Here is a 21362-nt window from a genome sequence, read left to right as displayed (position 1 = left end):
TCAAAGCTTAAACACTAAGCAGAGATATAATTTCAAAACTCTCTCTCTATTGAAACCAAAGAGATCGACAATGCTTGTGTATGCAACTGAACTATAAGAATAACTCTCTTATTTATCTCAAGGAAAAACTAACTCAAACAACCTTGAGCTCGTTCAATCTCACACACTTGATCCAATCATAACTCGATGGATCTATTATATAGATAACAAGTAAACCTAATCCTAACTGACTTATGTTATAGATAACTCCTAAAACATATTTGTCTTTATCTCAAATCTCAACTACATTAGGATTACTTGTGTCGCAAGTCTTCATGCTTCTTCATTTATCTTCAAGCTTATTCCAACATTCCCTCCTTTAAGCTTGAAGTTGTTTTCTGTTGAATCCTGAACACCAATGAACTCTCTCATCTCCTTGAACTTGATTCTCCCAAGTCCCTTAGTGAGTATATCAGCTTTCTGTTTGTCTCCCGCGACGAACTCAACATCCACTTGTCCATTCTCCACACATTCTCTGATGAAATGATACCTTCTGTGTATGTGCTTGCTACGTCCGTGGAAGACTGGGTTTCTGGTTAGTGATATCGCAGACTTGTTGTCTACTCGGATGATTACCCTTTTGCATTCCTCGCTTGTGACTTCACTCAAAAGCTCTTGAAGCCATATCGCTTTTTTGGCTGCTTCAGTGGCTGCCATAAATTCAGCTTCGCAAGATGACAGTGCCACAACCTCTTGTTTCTGTGAGCACCATGTAATGGGGCTTTCTCCAAGATAGAACATATGCCCTGTTATACTTCTTCCATCGTCGACGTCCACATTGAGAGAACTATCGCTGTAGCCTAGGAGTTTTGCTTTGTCTGCACGTCCATAGGTCAGTCCGTAGGAGAGTGTTCCACGTACGTACCTTAGAACATGCTTTAGTGCAGCATCGTGTGACTCCTTAGGATCAAGCATATACCGGCTCAAGACTCCAATGCTGTAAGAGAGGTCGGGTCTTGTGTGAACAAGATAGCGCAGACAGCCGATACTCCTCCTGTACTTCTTCTCATCAGTTGATGCTTCTCCTTCACCTTTTGATAGCTTCAAGCTTCCGTCCATTGGCACATGAACGGAGTTGCAGTCATTCATCCCTGTCTCAGACAAGATTCTAGTTGCATATCTTTCCTGCCTTAGGATGATTCCATCGTCATTCTGCAACACCTCAATTCCCAAGTAGTACGTCAACCTTCCCAAGTCACTCATCTCGAATTTGGCTGACATTTCCCTCTTGAACTCAGTTATCATCTTCAAGTTAGAACCTGTTACCAGTAGATCATCCACATATACTGCAATAATAAGAAGATCTTCGTTACGTTTCTTTTGGTATAGTGAAGGTTCCTTAGAGCATCGATCAAAATTTAACTCCCTGAGAATCTGATTGAGCTTATCATTCCAAGCTCTGGGAGCTTGCTTTAGACCGTAGAGTGCTTTAGACAGCTTGTAAACCTTCTCCTCACTGCCTTTAACCTCGAAACCCTCAGGCTGTGATACGTAGACTTCTTCTTTCAAATCCCCGTGAAGGAATGCAGTCTTTACGTCTAAGTGATGCACTTCCCAACCATGAGATGCAGCCAAAGCAATGATAAGCCTGATTGTTTCGATCCTAGCAACCGGGGCGAACACCTCGTCATAATCTATTCCATGTTTCTGCACATAGCCTTTTGCTACCAGCCTCGCTTTGTATTTGTTCACGCTTCCGTCTGGATTCCGTTTGACTTTGAACACCCACTTTAATCCAATGGGCTTAACTCCTATAGGTAGGTCAACTAGAACCCACGTTTGGTTCTTCTCTATCGAAAGTATCTCATCGTCACATGCTGTTAGCCACACTTTCATACCTTTAGCCTCAGAGAAGTTCCACGGTTCATCATTAATTGCCATAAGGAGTGTTTCACACTCGGCTTCAGCCATCAGAATATAATCAGATAGATACCCTGGCGTTGTTCTTTCTCTAGTTGAGCGTCTCAGCTGTGGTTCCTCCTGTTGTTCTTCTTCGGTGTCTGAGATCTCTATGACCTCATTCTCAGCTTCTGTATGATCACCGACCTGTTCTGTTATAGTGTCTTTAGTACTTTCGTCAGACTCCATACTGAACTCGATCTCTTTCAATCCTCTGTTTCCAGTTTCTCCTAAGTTGATACTGAATGAACCAATATCAGTTTCCTTCTCTTGGCTGATCCAGCTCCAGCCTTCGTCCTCCAAGAACACTACATCTCGACTAACTGTAATCTTCTTGTTTTTAGGGTCGACAAGACGATAAGCCTTGGTCCCCGGTTCTGTTCCAAGGTGGATCAGAACTCGTGACCGGTCATCTAGCTTCTTGACGTGAGGCGCCTCTACTTTAGCATATCCAACACAACCAAATACTCGTAAGTGGGCAATGCTAGGTTTGCTCCCTTTGAACATCTCGTAAGGAGTCTTGGCATCAAGTGTTCTAGTCGCAGCTCTGTTTATAAGATACGTAGCGTGCCTTACTGCCTCTCCCCACATATAGTTAGGAACACTTCTATGCTTCAGTATGCTCCTCGTCATCTCTAATATTGTTCTGTTGCGTCTCTCCACTACTCCATTCTGCTGTGGGGAGTATGGCGCGGTTAGATGCCTCTGGATACCACTCTCTTCGCAGAACAAGTTGAATTCTCTGGATGTAAACTCACCACCTCTGTCGGTACGGAATGTTTTGATTGAGACAGCAGTTTCTTGTTCAACGGATACCTTAAACTTCTTGAACTTTTCAAAGGCTTCACTCTTCTCCTTCATAAGAATCATCCACATGTAACGAGAGTAGTCATCAATCAACACAAACACGTATCTGTTTCTCCCAATCGTCGGTGGTGTAATTGGACCACAGAGGTCACCATGTATGAGTTCGAGTTTCTTCGATGCTCGGTAGGTAGTTGCAGCAGGAAAGGACCGTCTTGGTTGCTTGCCAAGTAGACAGGATACGCATGTTTTCTTCATCACTGTAATCTTTGGTATTCCTGTAACTAACTCTTTATCAACCATTAGACGCATGTTCTCAAAATTAATATGTCCAAGTCTCGCGTGCCACTTGCTCGAGACATCAGACGTTATAATCTGTAAGCATGAAGGACTCTCAGCATCAAGTGTAACTTTATACAGACGATTTCTTCCTCTACTGGAGCGTATTAGTAACTTGCTGTCTCGATCATACAGCTCTAAGACATCCTCCTTCATCCGTATCTCACATCCCGTCTCAGTAGCCTGTCCCAGACTTATAATATTGCTCCTCAGTGCCGGTATAAAGTATACATTTGACATCGTCTTCCTTTCTCCATTCTCCAGAACAAAGCTAATGGAGCCTTTTCCTTGTATGTCAATGCGACTGTCATCACCAAACTTAACTTTTCCTGTTATAGTCTCATCAAGTGTGGTAAAGTATGATCGATCTCCCGTCATGTGGTTGCTAGCCCCATTGTCCAAATACCACACATTATTATTTAAGTTTTCTCCAAAAACTTCAGGTTTCACCCTTTCCTCGTTAAGAAACACTACTTCATTCAACATCAACTCGTCAGCCAAAGCAGTATCTTCTTCTTTAGTCTCTTGTGTTATTTGTAGTTTGAGCAAACGGTCGGGACAGTCACTTGCGTAGTGACCCAGTTTGTCGCACCGATAACACGTAATGTTTGCTGTGTCTCGAACTTGATAGACATACCGTCCACGACCTCTTCCTCCTCTGTTATTGAACCTTCCTCCACGACCACGGCCTCTACCGTCGGTGTTGTTACCTCTGTTTTCCCCATTGAAGTTACGACCGTACTGATGATCTGAATTTGCATACATTAGTTTACTCTGTTCTTCTGACGTCTCTTCTTCAGTCGCATTAATGCGTTCCTCATATGCCTTAAGTCGACCAATTATGTCCTCAAAACCAGTTGCTTTAAGATCTAACACTTGCTCCAAAGCCGCGACTATGTGTATGTACTTCTTGTGTGGAAGACTCTTTAAGAACTTCTTAACGAGCTTTGGTTCCTCAATCTCTTCTCCAGGTGCTGCAGATTTCGAAGAGATTTCAGATATCCTGCCTGTAAACTCGTCGATAGTTTCATTATCCTTCATCTTCATCCGGTCGAACTCCGCCATAAGCGTTTGTAGTCGAGCCTCCTTTACTCTGTCAGCACCCATGTGTCTAGTTTTAACAGCATCCCACACCTTCTTAGCAGTATCCAACTCTCCGACTTGCAAAACTAGAGTTTTGGGTATTGATTGTACTAACAAGGCCATGGCCATGTTATTTTTCTCGTCGTCTGCATCTTCTCCCTCAATGATATCCCAAACCTTATGTAACTTCAACAGAATCTTCATCTTGATTGCCCATACTGTATAGTTAGTAGCATTCAGCACCGGACACTTTATTGATGACGATCCTGTCTCCTTCGGCTTCGATATAGAAACCGTAAGATCCCCCATGGTTTCAACTTATGCTCTGATACCAAATATTGAAACCAAAGAGATCGACAATGCTTGTGTATGCAACTGAACTATAAGAATAACTCTCTTATTTATCTCAAGGAAAAACTAACTCAAACAACCTTGAGCTCGTTCAATCTCACACACTTGATCCAATCATAACTCGATGGATCTATTATATAGATAACAAGTAAACCTAATCCTAACTGACTTATGTTATAGATAACTCCTAAAACATATTTGTCTTTATCTCAAATCTCAACTAGATTAGGATTACTTGTGTCGTAAGTCTTCATGCTTCTTCATTTATCTTCAAGCTTATTCCAACACTCTCTACTTTCCCAACTTCCTCTTTCTCGTCGCTAAACCCAAACAGGTACTCTCATGCTTCTTCTTCTACTTCATCCTTTGTACATAGTTTCCATTTTTATACCTAGCAAGCAGCCTGACCAAAAATTTCTTTCCCAGGTATATTAATGCTATGTGCAAATGGTTCTGTATCAAACAGCTCCTTTGAGAATGTTCTGTTTACCTTTCTTTTATTAATAGTAGAAGCTTTTTCTTCTAGATATCAATGGTTTCGAGATTGCGACACGAAAATGTTATTGCGCTTGTGGGTTATTGTGTTGATGGACCTCTCCGTGTTCTTGCTTATGAGTATGCTCCTAACGGATCTCTTCATGATGTTCTTCATGGTGAGTGATGATTCAATTTTATATGGGATTAGTCTCACTGGAGACTTGAACATCTTGATGAAACTATGGATGTATCTCTTTTGGTGGTGCAGGCCGAAAAGGCGTGAAAGGAGCGCTGCGAGGTCCTGTTATGACGTGGCATCAGAGAGTCAAGATCGCTGTTGGTGCAGCCAGAGGGCTTGAGTACTTGCACGAGAAGGTCAACCCTCAGGTTATCCACCGAGACATCAAATCCAGCAACGTGCTTCTCTTTGATGACGATGTTGCCAAGATTGGTGACTTCGATCTCTCTAATCAAGCGCCTGACATGGCTGCTCGACTTCACTCTACTCGTGTACTAGGAACCTTTGGCTATCACGCTCCTGAGTAATGCCCTTTTATTTTTTAATATTTTCTTTGATTTTCAGTTTGTTTCATTCAAACAAATCATCTTGGTTCTACTTGCCTCTCTTCTCACAGTTGAATCTAGAGCTTAAACATTGTTGGGTTATGTGTGTGAACAGGTATGCAATGACGGGAACATTGAGCACAAAGAGCGACGTCTACAGTTTTGGCGTTGTTCTGCTAGAGCTCCTTACTGGTCGTAAACCAGTCGACCATACCTTACCTCGTGGACAACAAAGTCTAGTGACTTGGGTAATGTTTTAGTGCAGCCTTCTCTGTTTCTGGTTGTGGTTTGTTTATTGATAAACAATGGATTTTAGAAGACCAATTTGACTCAAAAATATCGGAAAATGTTAAAAGAATAAAAGTCTAATTATCGTTACTCAAATAGTATGGATTTTGTATGTTTGTCTCAGGCAACCCCTAAACTGAGCGAAGACAAGGTGAAGCTATGTGTTGATGCAAGACTACTTGGAGAGTACCCCTCTAAAGCTGTTGCCAAGGTATTAATAATCCCATAAACATTGTTTTCTCATATCATTGTTTCATTGCAGCATATAAGATACTTTGGTTATAACTTAGAAGACTAGTTTTCTCTACTGAGATTAGTACCAAAGGAAGTAGGGAGAAACCACATTCTATTTTTTTTACCTTTTACTTCAAAATGCCAAATAAAAAAAAGCGATAGTCTTGCAGTCCACATTCATTTCTATGACAATTGAGTTTGTGGTCTTATATATGCCATATGATGATGATCAGCTAGCTGCGGTGGCTGCACTGTGCGTGCAATATGAGGCAAATTTTAGACCAAACATGAGCATTGTGGTGAAGGCACTTCAACCTCTTCTGAACCCTCCTCGTTCTACTCCACATAGGAACCCTTATTGATCATCAGATATCCAAACCACATCTCAGCTGCTGCTTTATAATGATTAATCAACTGTGTATTTGTTTTTGCATTCAAGCCCCACTTTTGAATAGCAGTGTATGTATTTCTCTATATTATCTGTTTTCTGTTATGTAATTTGAGGTGGAGAGAAAATACCAAATTATATTTTGTTTATTGTTAACCTAATAATGATTTCAGAAACCTCACTATTAAATCTTAGACTAGAGATTCTCTTTTGTTAAGGATGAATGTAAAATTGTATTCAGCCAAAAAATCATCTTTTACAACTTGTGTGACGTTCGTTTGAAAAAGAAACAGATTACATCATTTTAAAGATTGTTCTTAAATAATCCTACCCATTGTTGAACCACCTAGTGAGAGCTTCAGCGTAATGGCTTTTCCTTGATAGTAGCAACTGTTGCTTCTCTGGCTTTCCATAATGGTGAGTTTCTATGACAGTAGCGACTGTTGCTTCTCTGCCATTCCCAAGTCAATGTAGCCTCTGGGCCCTATGATATCAATTAGTCTCCACTTCTTACACCAGTTATCAAACCAAAAGGGTGTACTCTCTCTCCATTTACCACTTTGTAGTAATTCTCTAAAACTATTTCTGCATTCGAGAAGCTTCCTCCACATCCTAGATCTTCTGTTTGTAGTCTCTTTTACTGTCCGAAAAGACTGCCGGTCCAGGTATGTTTTTATGAATCCACACGACCCATAAAGTTGGCTTTGAGGAAAGAATCCTCTACACAAGTTTCATAAACTCACTGTATTTGCTTCCTTTATCGGTTTGATGGCCAGTCCTCCTTCATGTAGTGGTTTGCAGCCATCCGACTAAAAAGCTTTAGATTTAATTGTATGTAAAGCTGGACCAGACCACAAGAATGCAGAACATAAACGCTCCATTTCTTGATTTGTTTGGGAGTCGATCAGGAGCGGATCTACGGTACAACGAACGGGGGCACGTTCCCCGACTACTTTATAAATCTTAATCAGTTAGCAATGTCACTATTGATTATCGTGGAACAATCGGTATAGATGCCTCCGGTTACGTTAAGGTGTTACAGTGTTTGAAGCCAATCGCGTTGTTTTTTTCTCCTTGGTTTACTTTTACCTCTTGTACAATGAATGTGAGACTTATCCTAATTTTTGTCTTATTTTTAATTTTTTTTTTCTGTTAGCATTTCTTTTCATTTCTTTATTCATTTGTTTTTTTTCCATAGTTTTCTATTATATAATATATATTTCATTGTTAGATTTCAACTTTTTAGCACATTTTTTGAATCATCTTTTAATAGGACAGTAGCAATTGCTAGTAAAGAAATAAAAAACTAACTAGATTTTGATCCGCGCAAAGCGCGGATTTGATTTTGTTTTGCTTTTCATAATTATGAAATTTAGGGTTTGAATCATATAATTTTGAAGATTATATCACTAATATATAGGTCATTTGCGTAAGCACAATTAATTTGTATGAAATTAGATCACGCGTTTGCGTTTTTGAAGTTTGTTCGAAATTTGTTTGGAAATTCATTTGTGTGTAAAAATAGTATAGCAATTTGAAACTGGGATAAATATAGTGTTATTAGTAACGATTTATGTTACATTTAATTGTATGTCTATTAACAATCAAACTACCAATTATAAAACCAAGTATTAGAATATTTTTAATTTTTTTATAAGAGTATCTATAATGTAAATCTAGACTACAATTTACTATTTTATAAGAGTATCAGAGACATATGTTCCATTATTGAAAGTTCGATTTTAAAAAGAATGTTTTATTCACATATATTTTTGTAAGTTATGTTCTTAAGTATTTGGGCTTTATTCTATTTTAAATTTAATGTGGGTCTCAATTTAATTATGTTTAAATTTTTGGTCTTATTAATTTGGGGTTTATCTGTGTTAGAAATTAATTGTGTAGTCGATGGTACTATGCTCCTTGTGGGTGAAATCAATATTTCGATGTTTTTATAAGTGGGAGAATGAATATTTCGATAAAGTTATGTTATAATAGGTTGTGCTTTGGTTTTGGTTCATGTAATTTATTTTGTTTGGGTAGGGTAGTTTAGCAATCGATGATTTAAATGGTTAAGAATAAATAATAATGTATCCAGATTGACAGTTAGAGTAAAAATCGCTTATATATAGCTAAAATATCTTGTCACATATTGTTATAATATATAGGAGAAGTCAAAAAAATAAAAAATAAAAGAGTCCAAACAACTTTTTTAAGTAGATTTATTAAAACTACTTCCCTTTTAATAGTATTGATTAATCCATTTGATTTTGTTTAATATTTTAGAGTTTAGTCCCTTATGATATGATGACTATAAACAAGTTATGTATGATATTGATTACTGTTATATATGTGTAAACTTGAAGACTAATTTTTACATACATTCAAATTAATTTTAATTGTAACAGTATGTTATTATGATTAGTTGCATTTGTAAGAAAAAAATAGTTTTAGAAAATCTGTTCTGAGTTGAACAAAATTAAAGTTTATTATTTTCTTGCAGTTTTGATTATTTTTATGATTAATGGTATACAACCATTTTTAAAATATGTTGTTATTTACTTTATATGAATTAGTTTAATATTATTTAATATATGTATTAATTATGTGCTCCCGTCAAATAATTAGTTTGGATCCGCCATTGGAGTCGATAGGCTGACATACAAAAGTTTACTATACTCATGATTACTGATTTTAAGATCTCTACCCGTGAAAGATAAGAATATGTTCTTTCATGAGGAGATCTGCATTCTTATTTTCTCGACTAGAGACGAAGAGTCCGCATCCATCATTTTATTAGTAAGTAGAGATAGGCCAAGGTAGTGAACCGGTAGCTTACCCTCCTCAAAAGGAATATGATTAGTAATAGCTTTCGCCACTGCTCTTCTAATCCTGCTAAGTATATAATGGGATTTTCAATGCTGATGCACAGACACAAGCGTTCTGCAAACTTATCAAATAAACAGATATCACCTCGAATGGATGCTTCCTTAATCCTTACCATCAACAAATATCATTAGGTCATCAGGGAAGCAGAGATGGGTCAGCTGAATAGGTGCGCAATTTGGGTGAAATCCAATTATTTTCTCCACAGCCGCTTAATTAATCATGCGAGAAAAGACAATCATCGATATGACAAATGGATATGGAGATATGTTAAAAGTATCCATGCGAAAATTGGATATAACAGAAATTATGATGGATAAACTATACATAAAATTTGATCCGGTCCGTATTCGTTTCGATTGACTCAATTTTTTTGGAATATCTGTGACTTTACTAATTAAATCAAATACTGATATTCACTATCTATGAAAGACAGAATAAATCACAAATTAATATTTTAGAAATAGATATTTGATTCGGTCCATTATATAAACATATAGAATATAAATATACATACATGTATTTAAAAATTATATACAAATTGTATAATTTGGTATCTCTATGTAGTTCTATGGTATTTTTATTCACTAAATTAATTATGTAATTATTTAATTTTATAAAATTATGCAGTTTTCTAATTTATATAATGAAATAATATTATTTATATCGAAATTTTTATTTTCTTAAAAATTATTTTTATATTTTGTGGACCAGATTGGATGTATGGTAAAATAGCAAATTTATACTAATAAAAGGGACCTTTTGGGGCTCCATTGAGCGTCCACATCAGCAAAAAAAAAACTACTTCCGAAAGATGACACGTGGCATAAAATATAGTTTTACTAATTTTCAAAAATTATAAATAATATCTAAACATACAACATAAATAAAAAATGGAAAAACTACATTAAACATATGTAAGATTACCATTTTTCACTTAAAAAAAACGGCTTATCTCCATAATGTAACATTACCGTTTTATAAAAAAACAAAAAACATTATATATAATTTCGAAAATAATAAATATATGTAAACATACAACATAAAAAAATAGAAATACTACATTAAACATATGTAAGATTACCATTTTACATTTTTATTTTTAAAAAAATAATATGTAAACATACAACATAAAAAAATGGAAAAACTACATTAAACATATGTAAGATTACAATTTTTCACTAAAAAAAGACGGTTTATCTCCATAATGTAACATTGCTATTTTGTAAAAAAACATTATATATAATTTTGAAAATAATAAATAATATGTAAACATACGACATAAAAAATGGAAATACTACATTAAACATATGTAAGATTACCATTTTACATTTAAAAATAACAATAATATGTAAACATACAACATAAAAAAATGGAAATCTACATTAAACATATGTAAGATTACCATTTTTCACTAAAAAAATGGTTTATCTCCATAATGTAACATTACCATTTTATAAAAAAAAGAAAAAAAAAACATAAATATAACTATTTGACTATTTGTCCAAATTCTTCTATTAAACATTGTCGTTTTACATTAAAAATGGAAATATACATTAAAACTTAAACATCTATCTTAAAATATAAAATATAGATATTAACTAAATATAAAGTATAAGAAAGAGAAATATTCAATATATAGAAAAATAAATAATAAGTATATATTATAAATATATAAATATACGAATTATATATACAATAATAAGTAAATGCACAATTTTAAAAAAATGGAAAGAATACATTAAATATTAAACATCTATCTTAAAATGTAAAATATAGATATTAAGTAAATAGAAAGTATAAGAAAAAGAAATACACAACTTAAAAACAATGGAAAAAATATATTAAGATTTAAACATCTATCTTAAAATGTAAAATATAGATATTACGCAAATAGAAAGTATAAGAAAAGGAAATACACAATTTAAAAAAATGGAAAAAGTACATTAGTATTTAAACATCTATCTTAAAATGTAAATCTATCTTAAAATATAAAATTATTAGTAAATAGAAAGTATAAGAAATAGAAATACACAATATAAATAAAAATAATTAATAAGTAAATATATAATATAGGTAAATACCCAATTTAAAAAATGGAAAATTACATTAAGATTTAAAAATATATCTTAAAATTTAAAATATAGATATTACGTAAATAGAAAGTATAACAAATAGAAATATATAATTTAAAAAAAAAATAGAAAACGTAAATTAACATTTAAACATCTATCTTAAAATGTAAAATAGAGATATTAAGTAAATAAAAAGTACAGGAAATAGAAATACATATACAGGAAAATAAATAATAAGTAAATAATTTAAATATATAATATATGAATTATATATATAATAATAAGTAAATGCACAATTTTTTAAGAAAATGGAAAAAGTTCATTAAACATTAAACATCTATCTTAAAATGTAAAATATATAATATAAGTAAATACACAATTAAAAAAAATGGAAAAAGTACATTAAGATTTAAATATCTATTTTAAAATATAAAATATAGATATTACGTAAGTAAAAATATAAGAAATGGAAATAAACATTTTAAAAAATGAAAAAGTACATTAAGATTTAAACATCTATCTTAAAATGTACATCTATCTTAAAATGGTAGTAAATTATATAAAAATGGAAATACCACATTAAACAAAAAAAATGTATATTTTTACATCAAGAAAGTTCCTATAAAACTGATTATCCCATCAACATCAACCTCACACAATCAAGGAAAACTTCAAAGCACTCGAGCAAAAAAATGGTTCCACCATCATTCTCACCGTCCCAAAAACCTTTAATGACCTTGAAGGAGATTTTTTATAACAACGAACTTTTTGTTAGGTGGATTCATTGTTGAAAAACCCGCAACTTCCAAAAGCCAAACTTATTAATGGGAATTGAATTGCTTTTCATAGACATAAAAGTATTCTTACAAATTTAAATTAATCTAATCCAGAATTTTATTGTTAATATTCATACTAACTCTTTCATGATCAAACCATTACACTTAATAACCATTCAAGCGTTTATCCCGAAACACTTCCTTCCTCGCCGAATCAGGTATTGGTTCATGTTGGTTTAGTATTATTTTTGGTTTATTAACCGGTTTAGGATGGTCCTATTGTAAATATAATTTAAGTTGGTTTAGCATATATTATGCTTAAAATAACTTAAATTAAATAATAGTAATATTATGCTTAAAATATAATTTTAGAGAGTTTTCAAATATAGTTTACAAAACATTATAGGTGATGAATTTAATTTATTAAATTCGTTTATTACTTAAAACTAAGTTTTTTTTAAAACATACTGAGTTATAAATATCAATGATGGATTGGTAAGTATAACATGAAGACAAAAATATAAATATTTGATTTTGAAGATAAGAAATTCAGCTTTTAACCAGTTACTCTATATATAATATCTTAATTTTTTTTAAAAAAATATACATAATTTATATATATAGATTAATCTTCCAAACTTAAACTATTATATTATATATGAATAATGTTTTTAAATAAAAATAATTTCTGATTAAAATAAATAAATAAAAACAACAAATGGTTATTTTCAAATAATGGATGTAATTTACATTATACTATCATTTAACAAGTATTAGATACGTTTTGATATATCATTATTTTCTATTTCCAGAAAACAATAATGTTAAACATCAATATCATCTAGGTTAAGTATACGAACATCACAATTCAAACATCACATTTTTACATAAACATTATAATACAATATTTTAATCAAAAAATACAATTCAAAAAAAAATATTCAAAGAATAGTTATATACTTAATATTTGAAAATCAAAGATATTTTTGCTAAAATTATACTTACCTAGCCAAGGAGATCAACCATCTTTTTACGGATCGATCGATTGTTGAGCATGTGGTCGATCCGAAAATACTCTGGAGTTTAATTAAATATCTAAAACATTTATTCTAACACTCAACAGATAGTTCTATCGCTAAATATGATAACTAGATAGCCAACAAAATTACAAAAAAAAAATTTAAATAGTAAAAAATATGTTAATTTAACGTGCTACAATTTAAAAATAAATTTAAAGTATGGCATGCATTCTTAACATTTATATAAATATATTTCATAGCTTAAATATAAATAATTTAACAACTTAAATTAGAAAAAAGTAAAAATCCCGGGCGTAGCCCGGGTTAATCCCTAGTCTATATCTATACTATACTAAAAGTTGGATATCCTCCAATTCTAAACTATCCACGTCAGATTAAATATTCAAGCCAATCAGTGTTTGCCAGCTCATTCTAATATACAAATCAGCTAATATTCATATCTTTGTTTCGACTCTTCGTCTCTCTCATCTTCCAGCATGAAACTCTAACCTTATCTCAGTTTCCCTTTACCCATTAAAAAACGGGAAAAAACTGGCGGCTGCGACTCCTAGCAAACACAATAGCCAATTCAAAGACGGATCATCATCGACGGCTCCGACTTCTCTCTTTTCTCAACGACGTTCTTCCTGGACGTGAATATGAAGAAACCCTAAACATTGTGACAGGAGGCCTCCTAATTGGCCTTGAGATGCTGTTGAAGCAGAAGCGCAGAAGAGAGAAGTTGCTGCTGGTGACTTATCTCCCAGGTACCATTTTCACCCCAATTACGTTCAGCTTAACTATGACGTTTGAATCAATAACTTTGTGAAAAAAAAGAAACGAGTCTGTGTAGTGAAATTTCCGCGATGAGTAGTTTGATTGATGAAATCAGCTTGGTCTGATCTGTAAATACAAATTATTTGGTCGTCTGTCAATTATTACAAATCTCTTAACAAAACAAAGTTCCAATTTGTTGTGGGGTTGGATGATTAAGAAAAAGTAGTCGCTGGTGATTCACTTAAGGTGTTAGTCCTGTATTAAAAAGCTGTAACTTTTGTGTGCTGATGTAATCTTTTAGTTGCAGGTTGTTAATTTTAGAACAGAATTGTAAAAAACCCTTTTATTTGGTTTCTGTATAGTGATGGAAAATATTTGATGCCAGTTACTTTGTGTCTCAGTAAGCAAGCTACTAGATAGTTTCTATCATAGTTTGCTGCAAGATGACCATAATTACGGCGAGGGCCAGCGAAGCACAAGAACATGTTAGAGCTAGAGTTCTTTGAAAAGCTATTTGTTCATTACCTTACAAAAATTCCTGATTGGTGGCTGCGGTTTACTATCTTCTATGTTTCTGTTTACAGTTAATCACATGTAAGACACAAAGTAAAGGTCCGCAGAAAAATACGATATCCTGAACTTCAGAAATAGTACGAAAAGGTTCACAACTACTCATCAGAAATCCAGGTTAGACCGCATCTCCTTCTCTGTTTGCAATGTAACCTCTCATATTATATTTTTGGTTTAGATTTCATGTCAAATATACATTTCTGAGTTTTGAAGGAAATTGGTAAATATGATTAGGAGAGTAAAGTATTTCGAGATCCAACCAGAGAGCCACAGACCGTTTTCTATGGTGTGGCTCTGCCGATGGAAATCTTGTGGTCATTTTCCCATGTGTAAGCTCTCATGTATTTGGTGAAAATATGCGCTTTGGTGGACTCTTTTGCTGCAAAACGGTGGGGTTTTTAAGATTGCTTGGAACATGTCAAGAAACCTTTTGTTATTGACTACTAGATTTTATGAGGGTGTGTTCAAAAAAAAAAAGATTTTATGAGGGTTTAAAATTCTATTCTTTTCCTGCAGAGTGCTATCTTTATATTAATATTAAGATGCCAAAAGAACTGATTTTCCCTGTCTTATATAGGCTAATGGAGACGGTAACGGAACAATGCACATCAACATACTCGATAGTTAAAGTGAAAGAATAAATAAGAACGAGGACATGCTAGGCGGATCAAAAGCACCACCAATGGCCAAGCAAAACGCTACGTCTGGTACTCTTGCAAGTAGGGAGTTCTATAAAGAATATTCTCAGCCTTCCAACGCTTTGAAAAAGACAACAGTGGGTAAGTACAGTAATTATCACATAACAATTTATTATAGGTAAAACCAGTTCAACAAATCATGGTCTCCGTTTCCAGATATATCACAATGGAAGCCCTGGAGCAGTCCCTGAGGGACATTAATGGTGGAAGAGACCTTAATGAAATTATTTCTGAAGTTGATGGAGAAAAATGTAAGTCCTACTATCTTTTATAACTTTGATAAGCACATACAACAAAACTATAATCACAAGCCGTTTTTTAAGCTGATTAGATTGTGTTGTTGTTTGTTCAGAGATGTATGTTTGTGTACCTGGGTTGGAAAACTCTTGCTGTCCATAAATAAAGAACTAAAAACTTGATTAAATTGACAACCATCAGTTTCGTGCTTTACATTTTCAGCATTCTCACATTGCTTTTAATGGCTGGGGATTTGATTTTGATTCAGATTTTCAAAGAAGGGGAGCTTCGCCACTTCTTCCTCTTTGTGTCACATCTATAGAAACGTCTGTTTCGTTCCATTTCAGGCTCCTCTGCGGCTTCTCGGTGGCATTTCCAACTTCATACATTTTACACATGGGATGCTAACAAGTAACAACTTGCTATCGTAAATAAGGATGATAAAAGACATAAACATGGGGAAAATACACTTTGTATTATGAGAGAAGTGCATCAGTTTAAAATATTGTAATTGTCGAGTGGGAGAACGGAGTACTGAATTAATTTACACACTGTATTAGCAGCCCTTGACCACTAAGATAAGCTATCTCAAAAGATTTGATTGCTTAAGAAAGAAAGCTCAAATATATTTTTGGATCAAATAGTTGGTAAAGCCTTCAGTTTCCAGCTTAAGTTGGGCGATTTCAACTTCACTTTCCAGCTCAAGTTGGGCGAGTTCAACTTCACTTCCTAACAGCAAACCTTCACTGTATCATGCATAATAACTGAGCACGAGAGGGATGACCATGGACCCGATGGCAATGGAGATGTTGCAGAGTTGGCAAAAGATGTGGCACCATCAAACGGTGAGAGCATGAAGAAGAAGGCACGTCAGGAGTAGACCAACTTGGATTAAACAATTTCCCACCGCTTTGCTTATCAAATAATGCTTTATCATAGTTTTCCCTAATAATTTGAACTCTCTAATATCTTTTACATTTTTAATTTAATCTCTTTGTTTCGGTGGATGTTTAAGCTATAAATGCAATTTGTTCCTTTTCTTTAAGATTTCAACTTGGCCTTATTATTATAGATTATAACTCTTACCGCTTTCTTGGATTGGATATTATCACTATTTATGCAGCTTAAACTTTAATTATCCTTTTAGGTTAATAACCTTATTCCAAAATTTATAAAATCATGTAAATTCCAAACCAACTGAGGCACAAATATCTGATTAAAGGTTAACCAAATTTATCAACGAAATAAAACCATAATGCATAAAGTATCGTGCTTTATAATACGAGCATATATAGAATTACATTTGGGTTGTTCTTTAAGATCGAACATACATTTGTTGACACTTTCCAAAAACTGTTTGTGACTTATAGTAAATAAAACAAATTATAAGTAATATTTTCTTGCATCACTTTCTCTAATCCTTAAATTTGACGTTTGAAAATTTAAAATTTCATTATAAATTGAAAATATAATATAAACTGAAACAAACATATATTAAAAGAACATCATTTTTTGTTACATAATATATACTAAGACATTATTGAAACAATTTATACATATTATTTTAAAATATAACTTTTTATAATTTCATCAAATTACATTTAAGTTTCAATGGATTTAGCTTAGAGGTAGGTGTATTAATTTATTAACGTAAGAAATTAGTTGTTATAATAATATTAGAATCAGATACTCTTAAAATAAAAAATATTACTCATTCTTACTTTAAATTTTCTTCAGTTATATCAAATTGAAACACAAATCAAATGGAGAAATATAAATTATTCTATTTTCTAATTTAATACTTTTTGTTCTCTAATAAATATATTAGTGGTTTTTTCAATTCAAACCAATTAAATTTAACAAAATTTACAATATAATCTCAGAATAAAAAGATTATATTTAATTATTTCAATATAAAGTAAATTTAAAATTATATATAAAATTAAAATATATTTTAAATATAAAATAGTTTTAGTGTAAATTCATCCGCCCGTAGGGCGGACCAACCCCTAGTATATATAAAGATGTTGGGTCGACGACCTATTTCCACACCATAACTATCATATAGTAACAGATCCACACAAACTTTCAACCTCGTCATAATTAGACACAATTAAACTATCTCAACCTATTTCCACCCAATTTTAAAGATCATACTCGTTTCCACACAAACGAAGATTGAGGTTGGTTTTGATGGTTTATAACGTTAACCGATATTAAACCTGATGGTATCGGTTGATATTGGTACGACGCGATCCAGACGAAGATCCAACTTAAAATCGAATAGTATCCGACCCGAACCACTATTAGTCTTCTCCACATCGATTTTCCCTTTTGGAACCCTAGAATCAAAAAAAAAAAGAACAAAACAGAGTGAAAAACCCATAAAAGATGAGTAACGAATCTGGAAATTCGAGTGGAACCTCTGCCGGTCGAGCAAGAGGTAGGGTCGTTGGTGTGCCAAAGAGATGTTGGTGTGGGGAATTGGTGGTGTCGTTGATGTCCAAGTCTACAGCAAATCCTTACAGGAGATACTATCGATGTGCATTTGCGGCTGAGAAAAGGGTTAGTTTACCCTTTATATGAACGCCATTGTTCTTGTTCATGTGTGGGTTAATAGAATCAAAAAGTATAAAGTGACAGACCTTATGTCTTTGTTTGTAGCTGAGTAACGATAATCACACATACAAATGGGTTGATGAGGCGTTGGTTGATGAGGCAGAAGCATTGAAAATTCAATTAGGCAGACTTGAGCAGACAATTGTTCATGAGCGTGCATAAGAAGAGAGAAAGAAGTTTGCAGAGTTTGAAATGAAGTTAGAAATTATGCTTCACTCGAGGTTCATCAACCCAAGTCATTACTTCTTTCTCAATTTCATAGTCATTGCGCTCTCTTCTATTTTCACCATCAGAGTCAACATCAGGAGCTTCAACATCGGGACTCTCTGACCGGAATTCAGGAACTTCAACTTCGGGACTCTCTGACTCTAATTCAGGAACTTCATGCCAATCAACAGGCACATCAACACAAGATTCCATTCTTAATTTCTGGAAAAAGAAGATGATGAACACAATTGTTAATGTATGGAATCAAAACCAAAAGAGACAAACGAAGAAGAAGGGTGTAGAACTCACCTTGTTTCTTCAGTTTCGACGGCTGGAACCAACCGGAGTAGGGATGGCGTGGCTTAATCTTCTGTTTCAATGGCGCTTCTTTTCGTCGCGAGAGAGACAACGACATACATGATTTGGGATTTTTTTTTTTAATTCTAGGGTTTCCGGGTCGGGTTAGAGGGTTTAATTCGAAATTTGGGTTAACTGATCCTTTATATCGGTTTACCCTTTCTAATCGGGTCATTTTGGTATAATTAGGTTAACTATTGGTTAACGTTTTATTCAAAGCCTAATTAACCAACAGTAAACCGTTTTGTGTGGATTTTAGATCATTTCTTAATTTTGTGTGGAAACGAGTTTCGATCTTTAAAATTGGGTGGAAATAGGTTGAGATAGTTCAATTGTGTCTAATTATGACGAGGTTGAAAGTTTGTGTGGATCTGTTACTATATGATAGTTATGGTGTGGAAATAGGTCGTCGACCCTTTATACTATGATAAATAAGTTTAGTGTTATGAATTACACTAAGGAAGCGTAATATTTACACTATAATCTATTGGGAGGATTTTTAAAGAATTTTTTTCATAGTTTAACCACATGCTTAGTTAAACACTAACATTGTTTTTACGTCTGTTAAATATAGTTGACATCGTCTAAATCGATGTGTAGAATCTGCAAATTTCAAAAATTTGTTTGGGAGTCGATCAGGAGCGGATCTACGGTACAACGAACGGGGGCACATGCCCCGACTACTTTATAAATCTTAATCAGTTAGCAATGTCACTATTGATTATCGTGGAACAATCGGTATAGATGCCTCCGGTTACGTTAAGGTGTTACAGTGTTAGAAGCCAATCGCGTTGTTTTTTTCTCCCTGGTTTACTTTTACCTCTTGTACAATGAATGTGAGACTTGTCCTAATTTTTGTCTTATTTTTAATTTTTTTTTCTGTTAGCATTTCTTTTCATTTCTTTCGTTATTTGTTTTTTTTCATAGTTTTCTATTATATAATATATATTTCATTGTTAGATTTCAACTTTTTAGCACATTTTTTGAATCATCTTTTAATAGGACAGTAGCAATTGCTAGTAAAAAAATAAAAAACTAATTAATCCATTTAATTTTGTTTAATATTTTAGAGTTTACTCCCTTATGATATGATGACTATAAACAAGTTATGTATGATATTGATTACTGCTATATATGTGTAAACTTGAAGTGTAATTTTTACATACAGTCAAATTAATTTTAATTGTAACAGTATGTTATTGTGATTAGTTGCATTTGTAAGAAAAAAAATAGTTTTAGAAAATCTGTTCTGAGTTGAACAAAATTAAAGTTTATTATTTTCTTGCAATTTTGATTATTTTAATGATTAATAAAACAACCATTTTTAAAATATGTTGTTATTTACTTTATATGAATTAGTTTAATATTATTTAATATGTGTATTAATTATGTGCCCCGTCAAATAATTGGTTTGGATCCGCCACTGGAGTCGATAGGCTGATATACAAAAGTTCACTATACTCATGATTACTGATTTTAAGAGCTCTACCCGTGAAAGATAAGAATATGTTCTTTCAAGAGAAGATCTGCATTCTTATTTTCTCGACTAGAGGCGCAGAGTCCGCCGCCATCATTTTATTAGTAAATAGAGGTAGGCCAAGGTAGTGAACTGGTAGCTTATCCACCTCAGAAGGAACGTGATTAGTAATAGCTTTCGCCACTGCTCTTCTATTCCTGCTAAGTACATAGTGGGATTTTCAATGTTGATGCACAGACACGAGCGTTCTGCAAACTTATCAAATAAACTGATCACACCTCGAATGGATGCTTCCTTAATCCTTACGATCAACAAATATCATTAGGTCATCAGGGAAGCAGAGATGGATCAGCTGAATAGGTGCACAGTTTGGGTGAAATCCAATTGTTTTCTCCACAACCGCTTAATTAATCATGCGAGAAAAGACACTCATCAATATGACAAATGGATATGGATATATGTTAAAAGTATCCATGCGGAAATTGGATATAACAGAAATTAGGATGGATAAAATAAACATAAAATTTGATCCGGTCCGTATTCGTTTCGATTGACTCAATGTTTTTAGAATATCTGTGACTTTACTAATTAAATCAAATACTGATATTCACTATCTATGAAAGACAGAATAAATCACAAATTAATATTTTAGAAATAGATATTTGATTCGGTCCATTATATAAACATATAGAATATAAATATAAATACATGTATTTAAAAATTATATACAAATTATATAATTTGGTATCTCTATATAGTTCGATGGTATTTTTATTCACTACATTAATTATGCAATTATTTAATTTTATAAAATTATGCATTTTTCTAATTTATATAATGAAATAATATCACAACTAGAGCGATTTGGTTGAATGTTCTTACCTTCCTCATGAACTTTTCTGCTATGATGATGAGGTTCCGGATCTTTCGATCGAGGGAGTGGCTAGCCCTCTTGTCCACTTGATATTCTAGACGCCGATAAACCGGATTGACATAAACGATAAAATAAAAGCGATGTTAAGGAAATTAGACGAATGTAAAAGCGAATACAAAAAAGAACTATAAGAAATCGTATTCGCTAAGAGACATGGAGTCGAGATATGATCTATTTCCTTAACTTAAAATATTCGCTCCGTTAGTGAGACGGGACTGTACAAATATAGAGTTCCAGGATACAACCATGGCAGACGAATCACACCTC

The 21362-nt window shown here is 33.3% G+C and overlaps 2 protein-coding genes and 1 long non-coding RNA gene across 4 annotated transcripts in view; 2 read left to right on the top strand and 1 right to left on the bottom strand.

Annotated features, from left to right (window-relative positions):
- Positions 1-6647, top strand: part of LOC106444903 (receptor-like cytoplasmic kinase 1) — a 40708-nt gene extending 34061 nt beyond the window's left edge. The window contains exons 1-6 of one of the 2 annotated variants that reach the window (XM_048737593.1): positions 4912-4941; positions 5042-5168; positions 5261-5534; positions 5672-5804; positions 5969-6055; positions 6312-6647. In XM_048737593.1, coding sequence (XP_048593550.1) covers positions 5048-5168; positions 5261-5534; positions 5672-5804; positions 5969-6055; positions 6312-6440 — 744 coding nt within the window. In that variant the 5' untranslated portion in view covers positions 4912-4941; positions 5042-5047 and the 3' untranslated portion in view covers positions 6441-6647. Of the gene's footprint in view, positions 1-4911; positions 4942-5041; positions 5169-5260; positions 5535-5671; positions 5805-5968; positions 6056-6311 lie in introns of those variants that run through there. The other variant, XM_048737591.1, reaches the window with a different exon arrangement.
- Positions 1-21362, top strand: part of LOC106360558 (tRNA-specific adenosine deaminase TAD2) — a 98357-nt gene that overhangs the window by 67643 nt on the left and 9352 nt on the right. The gene's annotated exons all lie outside the window — the stretch shown is intronic.
- Positions 15187-20417, bottom strand: LOC125577001. Its single transcript, XR_007315323.1, has 2 exons — positions 18637-20417; positions 15187-18549 (listed from the first exon to the last, which is right to left on the bottom strand). It is a non-coding gene; the product is annotated as an uncharacterized LOC125577001 (long non-coding RNA).

This window comes from Brassica napus, chromosome A8, assembly GCF_020379485.1.
Source record: "Brassica napus cultivar Da-Ae chromosome A8, Da-Ae, whole genome shotgun sequence".
In the NCBI taxonomy this organism is placed as follows: domain Eukaryota; kingdom Viridiplantae; phylum Streptophyta; class Magnoliopsida; order Brassicales; family Brassicaceae; genus Brassica; species Brassica napus.
This window is presented reverse-complemented; position numbering and strand designations above follow the sequence as displayed.